Source organism: Hippopotamus amphibius, chromosome 15 (assembly GCF_030028045.1).
Source record: "Hippopotamus amphibius kiboko isolate mHipAmp2 chromosome 15, mHipAmp2.hap2, whole genome shotgun sequence".
In the NCBI taxonomy this organism is placed as follows: Eukaryota; Metazoa; Chordata; class Mammalia; order Artiodactyla; family Hippopotamidae; genus Hippopotamus; species Hippopotamus amphibius.
Window position 1 is genome coordinate 11,788,757 of NC_080200.1, and position 12,174 is coordinate 11,800,930.

Consider the following 12,174-nt stretch of genomic DNA (forward strand, 5'->3'; position numbering starts at 1 on the left):
ACTGCAGTGCTGTTCTGAGTCCCAGTGCCCACCTGAAGAAAAGGTTTACAGATTCATTTACCAATTTCTTTTTCTTCCTCAACAATCCTGAGTAAGGTGTTATGACTTCCATTTTGCAGATGAGTAGATTGAGTCACAGAGGGGTTAAGGCACATGATTAAGTCCAAACAAATAGGAAGGGACTAAATAGATTCAAAATGAACTCCAAACTGGCCCCTGAGCCTTGGCTCTTATATGCGCTGCTGGGCTTTCTACAGAGAAGGCCCTGCTCTCCTTTCCACAGGGCTCCCAGGCCTTCACCAGAGGCTGGAAGGCCTTCCAGAGGGCAGGCAGCTGGGCACACAGTGTGCCCCCACCCCGGTACTCCTCTCTTTGATTCCGATTCATGTCACCCACACAGGCCCAGAGCCCTTTTGGGGCTACACACCATTTGGAGTGGTCTTCTGTGGCATTGAAGGTTGGCCCAGCTGGCCCAGGGAAGGCTGTCTGTGTCACATCCAGTACATGCTGGACCCCAGAGCAGTTGGAGTGCAGGATGCCAGAAGATCTTTGCCAGAACTGGACCTGCAGGTCACTGCCAAGGGCTTCTGCCAACCAGCCAGAGTACAGATCTGCAGAAGATGGGAAAAGGGCATGGACAGGGTCAGAATCACTGCTAGGGATTCCCTAGGCTACTTTCCCTCTCTGAGCTATTTCCTCAGTTGTCAGTTCTTGGCAATCTGGGGAATTATAACATTAAGACTAACAGCCCTTACTAAATGCTTTATATGTATCACTTCACTCACAACAGCTCTTTAAAGTACATATCATTATCCCCGTTTTTCAGAAAGGTAAGTTGAGGCCCTGGTTAAATCATGTATCACATAGCCAGAAACCAATATTTGAACACAGGTATGTTGGTTGTTTACCTCACGTATAATGATGACTCCAAAGTGTTCTAGTCTCTATCCATGACCTGCCCTCAGCCATGGACACACGAGACACCCCCTCTGCAGAGAAAGAGTTCAACCATCAACCTCAGGGCTCACCATCTCCAAAGTTTCCGAATTTGGCAAAGCTCTGGAACATGTGTCCTTTGTTTGATGTGAGTGTTACACTGCTGTTCCATGGTCCCTGGTGAACATGATGGCCCTTGACTACCTCCTCCAGGTGGGGGAATTTCTGGGCGAAGTCCCCTTCCAGCCTGTGGTCATATACCAAGGGGTAGGTGTAGGTCAGTTGTCTACCTGCAGGGCAAGGGGAGAAGAAAATGAGGGACAGTTCCAAGATTCTGGTCTGGGAATCAGGGATTCACCCTGCCTCCCTATCTTCACTCACTGATATTCAGGAACTGGGTGAGAGGAAAAGATACGCAGATCAGGGTCTGCCCGAATTTGTGGGCGCTAGGAGGCCAGCTGTATGCAGCAGAGGAGGCAGGTGGAGGGAAGCCCGGAACACTGTGGATCAACCAGAAGCCCCCTTCTTGGTCCAGGAGCAGCACACCTGAACCAGAAATTGGAGATCAGGGGGACTGCTTGAGGCATCCCAGCAAGCACATGTGCAACCAGGAAGACTCTTAGTCTGCAGGGGGCCTGGACCACAGGACCAATGGGCAGTGGGCAATGAGTGTCAGGACCACTGCTGAGCTCAGTTTCCACAGCCATCAATTCTCATGGTCCAGAGGAAGGACAACGTTGATTTAAGATAAAGAAACAGATGTCCAGGGCCTGACAGAGCAGCCCACCCTCACCCCCCACCCCTCACCCCAGCAGGTCAGGAGTTAGCTGGGGAAAACGCATAGGGAAACCAGAACCCTTCCCCAGTCCCCAGTCTGGCCTCACCCTTCGTGTGCCCACGGCTGGAAGAGTCATGAGACCCACTGGATGTAGGTGGTTGGTCATTGTAGAGCAGAAAGGCAAGCTGGGGAAGATAGACAGGGGCAATGTGAAGATTCCCCCAGGTCGGGCCCACCCTAAAGTCCCATCCCAGGTTCGGCCAGGGGCGACTTCACCTGGCTGGTGTTGTTTCGGTACAGTGGCAGCAGGCTGCGGCCCACGGCCCCCGTGGAGCTGTCGATGGACCCCGCACCGTCGCGCCAGCCACCTGAGTCTTCGTCTAAGTACTTGTACCGCAGACCCTTCTGCGCCGCATCTCCGGGACCTGTGTGGGCCGGCAACTTGTAGACGACGAACCTGGAGGTTAGGGAATGGACATACTGGAGGAAGAAGAGAAGGAACCCCCAGTCTTCACCTAGGAACGCAGCAATCTCCAGTGCTGCCCTGGAGGGATAGTCGGTTCTCGCGCACTCACCAGTCCACAGGCTGCCCCGAGTCCCCGTGGCAGGTCAGGGTCCCTACAGGGACCCAGAGCAGAGCGGCCAACAGCAGCGAGCCCAGCGCGGCCATGAGCTCAGAGCTCTAGCTGGTGTCTAGAAATCTGTGTCGGGACCGCGAGAAGCGAAGTCACGAGGAGGGCCAGACCCGGCCCTTGGTGACTTTCACTTCCCCAAACCCGCCTGGGAACCCAGCCCAAGGCATCACGAAGATGGAGACTCCGCCCGCGAGGTGAGAAACAGAGATCTGAAAAGCAGTCAAAGATCCTCCGGAGGGCCAGGGGTTTTGGTGGGGCAGTCACTCCCTTCAGGCTCCACCCCGGACCCGGCCAGCCTGGGGCCTCCTCCTGCTTCCTCCGGCGGACTAGTCCGGGATAGGCTCCACCCTCTGGCTCCGCGCAGACACGCCCTCTCAAGGCCAGGAGGTTTCCAGTGTCCGGCCTCAGACTCTACTCCTGGCCAATCACAGCTCACGTCCCTCCGGTAGGCCCTGCCTCCTTCTCTTTCAATTCGTGTTAATCCCAATCTACACTCTTCCACTGAACCTCGCTCCTCCCCCGGTTTCTCCATGAGATGAATATTTGGATTCTTTTCCTTTCCTTGCTTACAGCCTGAGGTCCAACTCTTGTGATTTTTGCTCCCTTAAAGGGATCTTGTGCTCCTGGTCCCCGCCCCCCCACCCCCCGCCCCCGTCCCCGTCCCCGAGTTAACCAAAGGGTCACTTTGGATCATGGCAGGGTGAAGGATGCTGGGGCTCTGGGACCGGGCTGACGGTTCTGAAGCGGAGGAAGACGGTTTTCGTGAATGTCCCTGAGTTTCAAGGCGGCATGCAAGGACAATGTAGCCTGATCTTGGAGTGGGTGAAGGAGGGCCTACAAGGCCTGCACTGCCCGAGGAGGGTTGTCCAGTTTTAGGAAATGAGGGTGAGTGTGTGTATGGCCCCCCAATATCAGCTCTGGGGTTACAGCTTCCTCCCCACTTCCACACCCAAAACCCGCAAATTCAGGCCAACAGTGAAGCTTTATCTGGGAGGGGCATTTTTACAGGACCCATAACCATTCACAGCAATGCCAGCCACTATGTGGAGCTTCAGGAGTCACAGTGTGAAGCCTTCTTCTAGAACCAGGGTCTCTGGGAAGCCTCACCCCACACCCCCTCCCGCTGTATAGGGCCGCCTGTGAGCTGTTCTGATGGTCCAGCTCTCTGAGGGTCTGTCTCTTTGTCAGAAGTATCTAAGTATCCGAGTCCATTTTTTTGGAGGTCTGTCTCACTAAGTCAACATGACCGTGTGTGACTGTGGCTCCCTGTGGCCGAGGACATGTGGGAACTTCTGTTGGAGGCTCCCCCAGGTCTGTCTATGGGCCAGTCCTTGATCTTTTGGTGGATCTGTGGGGCCAAGAGTCCAGACGAGGGTTCATCCGAGGGAAAAGCACCCTGCGTGGATCCACTTTTGTTCCAACCCCAGTCCCCAAGTGCCAGGGCAGGGCTCAAAGATGACGCTTCATATGCAAGGCTAGATGATCAGAGCGTGAAAAAGCACGCGAACAGAGCTGGCAGCGGAAGGGGCGCTGTCCGGTGTGCTTTCGGTAGTGACGGGTCAGCTCGTCGGAGCGCGCGAACCTCCAGCCACAGCCGTCCCACGTGCAGGCGTATGGCTTCTCCCCTGGGGAGAGGAGAAAGCCTTGAGCTACACTGTCCACCACACCTGGTCCTAGGGTCCTCGCTCCTTAGCCTTGGCCGGGACTAGGGTGAGGCAAGTGAAGGGCCTAGGTCATGAAATTTAAGGAGGCACTCACTCTCGGGGAGGGCCTGAATCTGCACCCATGACCGGCCTCTGAGACCCCGAGCCTTCTTCTTCTGTACCTGCTGGCGCCAGGCCCCTTTTCATGTCCTGGGCACAAGTCATGTCCTCTACACTACTGGCCCTACTTCCTGCGTCCTGGTACCCTGCCCCTGCGTCCTAATGCCGTCCCAATCTTGGTCCTTTGGCACTGCCCCCTGTGTCCCAACCCTTCCTTTGCACCAGGGGACTCTCAAGCTGCTGCCCAATCCTGCCCCTCGCCTTGGCCCTTGAGCCCCGAAGTCCACCTGGTGTTCCAGGCCCTGTCTCCGGGGATTACGCTCTCCCCCTGCTAGAGCGGGCCCCTCCTCCCGGGGTGACTGTACACACGGTCTCTACACGTGGCCCCATCCTCTCTGCGGACCCCTAAGCATAGGCCTCAACCCTCCTCCTCCTCGCCTCTATTCCACGTCCTCGCCTCTGTCTTTGGCTCCTTGGGACCCGGTTTCTCCTCCTATGCCCACCCTCCTATCTCCCAGCCATTTCCCTTTACTTTCCATGATCTGCCCCCTGAAACTAACGCTTTTGACCTCCAGCACGCCCCCTACAGTCTGGCCAAGCAACCCACTCTTTATACTCCTGGCTACGACCCCTGAACCCCTAACTCCGCTCCCGCTGGCCGCAAACCTGAACCCTGGGTCCTTGCCCCGCCCCTGGCATCTCGAGCAGACCTCTCCCTACTGGTCCCTCCTCTAGCCCCGCCCCTACACGGCTTGCCGGGCTTTCTGTTCCTGGGCCAGTCCCTGGCCGAGGTCTTAGCCGTCGGTTCCCTGAAATGCTTTCCAGGTTTTCCATGTCCTCTTTCTGTCCCCATCAGCTTTCCGCAGTACTTCCCGTCCGGCTCCTAATGTTCCAGGCCTGTCCCCAGCTTCCTCTGCCCAGCCCTTTGCTGTGAGACTTTGCTTTAGCCCCGCCCCCTTACTCCTGGTTTCCAGCTCCTCTGCCGCTCTAGGCTCCCAAGGTCCCGCCCAGTCCCGCCCCTGCACCGTGCCCCGCCCCCTCACCTGTGTGCGTGCGTAAATGCGCCTTCAGGTGCGAGCTCTTGGTGTAGCTCTTGCCGCAGCCCGGGTGCGTGCACGTGTGCGCAGCCTGCCTCTTGCGCGCCCATGATCGCCGGCTGCGCTTGGATGGCGCGGCCTCCGCGGCCCCTCCTGTGTCTCCTGTGGTCTCCCCGAGTCCTGCACCCGTCGTCCCGGGCCCTAGACAACTCAGAAAGGAGTGGGGCGTGGCGGGGCCGGGCGCCGGCGCCTGGAGCCCGCGGAAGAGCTGGAAGTGCCCTTGGTACTGCGGCATCGGGTACAGTGCAGGGTATCCGGACAGCAGCCCGTAGGGGGCGCCCGGCGCTGCAGGCACTGAAAGCCCCGTCCGCGGGAAGTAGCTGCCAGAGGAACCCGAACCCGGCCCCGGGTACATCGGCTGCAGCGGCAGCGCCTTGGGCTCGGGAGCCGGGATCAAGGCTGGGCCCACGAAAGCATCGGGAGCCGGGGTTCGTGGGGCCGGGCGCGACCAGCCCGGGTGCTCCTCGGGACCCAAGAGCCCAGCCACCAGCCCCGGGCCGCCCGCGTACGCGCCCAGAGTCTCTGGCGGCGGTGGGACTTGCGCTCCGGGGCCCTCGCCGGGCGCCAGAGGGCAAGTCTGGGGAGCGCAGGTCTGGGGCGCACCGCCCGGCTCTGGGCACGGGAAGTTGGTGAAAAGAAGATCCAGGTCCCAGGGAGTAGCCGCGTCCCTCTCATCGTCTTCGTCCTCCCCGGCTGCATCCTTCAACTCAGGCCTCACATGGAGGGGTGGCCCTGTGGGGTCGGGCGGGCCAGGGCCCAAGTCCTGCATCTCTTCAGAGCGCCACCACTGTGGGAGGGAGCCGGTAGCACGAAACTTCAGACACGGTGGGGGCTGGATGCCCTGATGGGCACAGGCTGGCTAGAAGCTCAGTAAAGGGGTCTTGTTTGCTTGTCTGTCATGTCAGTCTGTCCCACTCCCTCACACTGTCCATTCCTGCCCCCACCCCCCCAACCACCACCACCACCTCGGCTCCAGAGACAGAAGTCTATTGGGTCAGGCTGGAGAAGGCAGATAAGGCTTACATTATCTGGAGCCACACTCAGGCATGGGGGAAGGGGTGGCAGAGCCAAGAATGGAAGGCTGGAGGAGGCTCAGCCTTGCCTCAGTTTCCCCTAAGAATCTTCCTCTCCTTCCCTGTCTCCCAACAATATTAATGCCAAGATTAACTCCTGGATGTCCCCTAAACACATCTGCCATTTCCCTCTGATATCAGGGGTTGTCTCACTGAGCCTAGATCCCTGTGCTGTTCAGTTCCCAGCCTCAGTTTTCTATGACAGAAATAGGCCCTTATACCAAGTTCAGATCCCTGGCCTGCGCTGAGGACACCCGGTCCTGACCAGATCTTTGAATTCCAGGGCAAGATGCAGACCTGATCTCCCAGCTCTGTGGCCTGGACCCAGAACCCCTGCCAGCCCATTTAGACCCCACCTGTCCCCACCTTGAGAATGTCTTCCTGTGTGTCCGAGAAGGGGCCCAGGGTGGTCAGCGTGCTGATGGAGGGCAAGGCGGTCTCCGCTGCAGCCATGCCTGGCTGGTGCCCACCCTGGGGCTCAGGCCTCCTCTCCCTCGGCGGCCTCGTGGGCTCTAAGGCTCTGATGGCCCCTTGGAGGGCTCCTCTCTGCCCTCAGCTGATTGGCTGCAGCACCTGATAAGGGGCAGGCAAAGGCGGGGGTCACTGTTTCTGGGGGACAGACTTTGCCTAGGCCTGTTTGGGGCTGAGCCTTAAAGACTGTTCCTGTAGCCAAAGCCAATCAGATGTTCGGGGGCTGAGGGTTCAAGGGCTGGGGTTTCAGGGGTTGGGGGTTCAGGGGTTAGGCAAAGCGAGGTGCTGGGTTCCCAAAGAAGGAGAGACTTGGGGCCCTGTTCTCAGTTGTCTTCCTGTAGAAGGGGTGACAGGCAGAGTGGAGATTCTGGGAAGATGCTTCAAGACCCCCTTGCCCCTTACCAGGGCCTTGCAGCTCTCCCCTTCCCCATAAACAGCAGCAACTGTGCTGATGGCGGGACTTGGCATGAACTCCCTGCCAAGTCAAGCATTATCAGAGTCCCCAGACGTTGGAGGCTGCTATCAGGTGGGGGCCCAAAACAGCCAAGTCTCTGTCCCCCGTGAGTGGGAGGGCTGGGGGCTGGGGATTAACTTGGTTTTAAATGTCCTGGGTTGTGAGCTCCCAGGGTCTGAGCCCAATGGCAGGAGAGGTCCCTGCCAATCAGCCGTCACTGTCTACCATGGACACCCCTTCACCCCAGGAGGTGCTGCAGGGAGGCTGAGGCTGGTGCAAGTACAGCTGCTCTAGTTTGACGGGGGCTGGGGAGGAGGCGGTGACCCCCTCTCCCGGGTGGGATGGGGGTTGGATCGGGCCATAGGAAGTGCCTGACCTGCAGGAGACCTGGCTGCTCCTTGATTTCTACCCCACATTGGGGAGGGATCTGAGGTTCTGTACCAGAGACTGTGGTGCCGAGGGAGTCCAGGTGGGTTACACAGACACACATCAAGACACATAGTTCATAGTCACACACACACTGCAATTACATAATGACACACATTCCTGATCCCTAAGTCACACACCCCATATAGTCCCTGCACATATAATTGTGTGTCTGTGCATCTATAGACCATGCACAGACATACAATTCCTAGGCGCAAAAACAACCATCCACTACATTGGTTACACAATGTTATAGTCACACAATCCTTGAGACACAGAATTCATGATCAGGCACTGACAATCATACACAGTTACCCAAATCACACACACATGGTTTAGCCACAACCAAACAGACACGTGGAGATTCCTGGGCATATTGTCACAGAATCATAGGAGATACTACCACACAATCCCATCAAACACAGACGAAGCCTCAGACACAAAAGCATAAAACGTGTCCACACAACCATTCATAAACACAATGATGTAGTAAGGCACACAGTTATATATCAGGCACAGACACAGTCACACACTACAACCTTACATAATCAAGCCACCTGTCTCTGATACAGTATATAATTATTTAGTCACACAGTTGCACTACTAATGCCCAACCACAGGGGGCGCACCCAAACACAGACAACCACACTAACATGGAATAAAACACCCTGATAGTGAAACGTGTACAACATCACCCAGACGTAGGCACATCACACCACAGACACAACCGGAGTTGGTGCACCGTAAATGCATCACAGAAAATGGCAAAAAATTATCATGTGCAACAAGCGGGGGGAGCAAAAAAAGTAATATAAAAGACAACTAACAAACCCACTAGGATGGTTATTAAAAAAAAAGGAGGGACTTCCCTGGTGGCGCAGTGGTTAAGAATCCCCCTGCCAATGCAGGGGACACGGGTTCAATCCCTGGTCTGGGAAGATCCCACATTGCAGAGGAGCAACTAAGCCCGTGAACCACAACTACTGAGCCTGTGCTCTAGAGCCCATGAGCCACAACTACTGATCCCACGTGCCACAACTACTGAAGCCCATGCACCTAGAGCCCGTGCTCCGCAATAAGAAAAGCCACCACAGTGAGAAGCCCACGCACCACAACGAAGCGTAGTCCCCACTCACCGCAGCTAGAGAAAGCCCACGTGCAGCAATAAGACCCAACACAGCCAATAAATAAATAAATTTATTTTTTAAAAAAAGGAAAATAAGAAGTGTTGGTGAGGATGCAGAGAAATTGGAACCATCATACACAACTGTGGGAAGGCAAAATGGTGCAAGTACTGTGGAAAACAGTCTGATCATTCTTCAAAAAGTTAAACATAGCGTTACTATATGACCCAGCAATTTCATTACTTAGGTATATACCTAAGAGAATTGAAAACAGGTACTGGAACAAGCACTTGTACACCAATGTTCACAGTAGCATTAGTTACAACCATCAAAAGGTGGAAACAACCCAAATGTCCATTAATGGATGGATAAACCAAAAGTGCTCCGTCTATTACAATGGAATAACAGTCATAAAAAAGAATGACGTTCTAACACATGTTACAACATGGATGAATCTCAAAAACATGTTATAGAAAAGAAGCCAGTTACAAAAGGTCACATATTATATGATCCCATTTATATGAAATATTCAGAATAGGCAAATCCACAGAGACAGAAAGATTAGTGGTTACTAGGGCCTGGTGGAGGGGAGGAAGGAAATGGGGAGTGACTGCTTAATGGGTACAAGGTCTCCCTTTGGGGTGATGGAAGTGTTCTGGAACTAGATAGAGGTGGTGGTTGCACAACATTGTGAATATACTAAAAGCCACTGAATTGTACACTTTAAATGGTTCATTTTGGGGAATTCCCTGGCGGTCCAGTGGTTAGGACTTGTCTCTTTCACTGCCGTGGCTCGGCTTCAGTCCATCGTCAGGGAAACGAGATCCTACAAACCACTCAGAGCAGCCAAAAAAAAAAAAAAAAAAAAAGGCTAGCCCAGACATATATATACTACCATCTGTAAAATAGATAGCCAGTGGGAAGTTGTTGCATAACAAAGGGAGTTCAACTCGAGGATGGAAGATGCCTTAGAGGACTGGGACAGGGAGAGTGGGGGGGACTTGAGGGAGGGTGGGCGGGGGAGTCGAAAGAGGGAGGGAATACGGGAATATGTGTATAAAAACAGATGATTGAACTTGGTGTACCCCCCAAAAAAATTAATTTAAAAAAAAAAAGGCTTATTTTATGTTATGTGAATTTCACTTCAATCAAACAAAACCACCATGAGAGTGGTTTCCTGGAGAGGAAAGCAAAGTTTCTCTTGGGGAGACTTCTCTTTGGTTTGATAAGGTACTAACAAGCATGCTTGGCTCTGAAAGATGAGGCAAGAGGATGAGGGTCCAGAGCGGAAATTGGGGGAGGGGCCATCTGGCTGGGAGATAAGGCCTCCGGGAGCATGTAGGCAGTACGGATGACAGACTTTCCAGGGTGGCAAGGCCTGACCCTTGATTTGGGTTTTCTAGGGTGTATGCTGTCATCACCCTCTACACCCCCATGCATCAGAGAACTCCAATACCCATGACAACTCCAGGGCAGGAAGATTTGGTGAAAGGAAGAGACGGAAGGAGGGAGGCCATTGGCTTCAGGTGGAGGGAGGTGGCCAGAAGAATAAGAGCTACGCAGAATCCCAGCCATTTCAGGGTGGTGATGGACTCCCTACTGAGTAAGGAGGAGGGTTCAAATCATTTTATTGGAATATTAAGGGCCAGAAGGGCCCAGAAAGTGGGAGAGGACACACACAGGCTCCAGGCACTTGGGGATATGCATTTGGGGATATTACATTCAGACAGTCTGGTAGTTACTCCCATTCATGCTCAGTCAGAGACAATGTGTGAGACAGAGCATTCTACACACACAACTACCCAGAGTGTCTATGTGGGAAGAGGTGTTCCTGGGTGGGCAGGGAGGGGCCTTCTTGGGAAGTAGAAGGCCTGGATTCCAGTCCTGGTCCCTGCTCTGCACCTGGTCCATTGCGACCTTGAGCAAGACCATTCTGCTATCTGGGCCTTACTTTCCCCAGCTGGGAGATAGATAGGGTCATGGTAGATGAGTGACTGTCAGATACAGAGATGGGCAAGCATGATGTATCCAGATTTGAAAGCACACTGCACAAATGCTCATAAAAGTGATCTAGGGCTTCCTAGGTGGCGCAGTGGTTAAGAATCCACCTGCCAATGCAGGGGACATGGGTTCGATCCCTGTTCCAGGAAGATCCCACATGCCGTGGAGCAACTAAGCCCATGTGCCACAACTATTGAGCCTGCGCTTTAGAGCCCATGAGCCACAACTATTGAGCCCATGCGCTGCAACTACCGAAGCCCACGTACCTAGAGTCCATGCTCCGCAGCAAGAGAAGCCACGGCAATGAGGAGCCCGTGCACCACAATAAAGAGTAGCCCCCACTCACTGCAACTAAAGAAAGCCCGCACACAGCAAAAAAGACCCAACACAGCCAGTAAAATAAGTAAATAAATAAAGTGATGTAGATGAGCATAGCCACTCAGCCATATACTCAATCAAGCTCACAACCACACACAACACATAGACCAAATCACATATAGGTACATACAATTGCACAGACATACACACAGATATCTAGTCATATTCTCACAAAGATAATAGCCACATCAGAGAACAAACGTATGGACACCAAAGGGGGAAAGTGGACGGTGGGGGGAGATGAATTGGGAGATCTGCATTGACATATATACACTAATATGTATAAAATAGATAACTAATATTAAGCTGCTGCATAGCACAGGGAACTCCACTTCACTGTACAGTAGAAACTAACACAACATTGGAAAACAACTATACCCCAATTAAAAAAAAAAAAGATAACAGCCACATCTACAGAGAAAGCCATCAAGACAGAGTCATGCACACAGCACCACACAGACACATGATCACACAGAATACCATCACACAAGCTTACAATTAGACAAGAAACCACAAAGACATTCAGCCACACAGACACAGTCACAGTCACACAACCACCCATAGTCAACAGCCCCACAACGTTACAGAAACAGTCAGCTCCGCAGACATACAGATACACAGTCACTCAGGCTCAATCAACCGCACAGAATCACAAAGCATAGGGAATCACACCAAGTCACACACAGTCACTTGTTGCTATTAAGCTTCCTGGGACGGACTGGCAGATCGCTTGGGCTGAGATCGTCCACCAGAGCCCACCTCTTCATTCCACACACAGCACCCCATGAAAGGAGACCTCGAGGTCTGTTCTGCGTCCTAGGGCTCATTTTTCTCGTGCCTCAGTTGCCTTGTTTAACTCTGGAATCTCTCTGCACTGTCCTACAGCAGACCAACCAAAGTGGGCCGAGCCCCCTCCTAGGGCCAATCAGAGCAGGCATACAGCTGGCCAATCGGGTTGGCGCGTTCACCTCCCGCCCCTTCCCTGTTCCTCTCCTTAAATGGGGCTAAGGTGCCTTGGCTTGGGTGAGCCCGCTTCCA

The 12,174-nt window shown here is 53.9% G+C and overlaps 2 protein-coding genes across 2 annotated transcripts; both read right to left on the reverse strand.

Annotated features, from left to right (window-relative positions):
- Nucleotides 1–59: 59 nt before the first annotated feature.
- On the reverse strand, nt 60–2,689 carry DNASE2 (deoxyribonuclease 2, lysosomal). Its single transcript, XM_057709349.1, has 6 exons — nt 2,290–2,689; nt 1,991–2,171; nt 1,821–1,899; nt 1,318–1,482; nt 1,029–1,226; nt 60–611 (listed from the first exon to the last, which is right to left on the reverse strand). Exons 1-6 carry the CDS (start codon nt 2,382–2,384, stop codon nt 193–195), a joined length of 1,137 nt encoding a protein of 378 aa, XP_057565332.1. The 5' UTR covers nt 2,385–2,689; the 3' UTR covers nt 60–192.
- Nucleotides 2,690–3,344: 655 nt separating this feature from the next.
- Nucleotides 3,345–12,131, reverse strand: KLF1 (KLF transcription factor 1). The gene is made up of 4 exons (XM_057709514.1): nt 11,896–12,131; nt 6,649–6,855; nt 5,156–5,996; nt 3,345–3,974 (listed from the first exon to the last, which is right to left on the reverse strand). The coding sequence occupies exons 2-4, from the start codon at nt 6,733–6,735 to the stop codon at nt 3,799–3,801; spliced, it is 1,104 nt and encodes a 367-aa protein (XP_057565497.1). The 5' UTR covers nt 6,736–6,855; nt 11,896–12,131; the 3' UTR covers nt 3,345–3,798.
- Nucleotides 12,132–12,174: the final 43 nt, after the last annotated feature.

What these genes read in the sequence shown, in the direction of transcription:
- DNASE2 (XM_057709349.1), bottom strand. Translation starts at nt 2,384, where the DNA reads ATGGCCGCGCTGGGCTCGCTGCTGTTGGCCGCTCTGCTCTGGGTCCCT. An exon ending in ACCGAAACAACACCAGCCAG is followed by an intron (nt 1,900 to 1,990) that starts GTGAAGTCGCCC and finishes TATCTTCCCCAG; the next exon opens with CTTGCCTTTCTGCTCTACAA. An exon ending in CACCCAGTTCCTGAATATCA is followed by an intron (nt 1,227 to 1,317) that starts GTGAGTGAAGAT and finishes CTTGCCCTGCAG; the next exon opens with GTAGACAACTGACCTACACC.
- KLF1 (XM_057709514.1), bottom strand. Translation starts at nt 6,735, where the DNA reads ATGGCTGCAGCGGAGACCGCCTTGCCCTCCATCAGCACGCTGACCACC. An exon ending in CACAGGAAGACATTCTCAAG is followed by an intron (nt 5,997 to 6,648) that starts GTGGGGACAGGT and finishes TCCCTCCCACAG; the next exon opens with TGGTGGCGCTCTGAAGAGAT. An exon ending in GCATTTACGCACGCACACAG is followed by an intron (nt 3,975 to 5,155) that starts GTGAGGGGGCGG and finishes TCCTCTCCCCAG; the next exon opens with GGGAGAAGCCATACGCCTGC.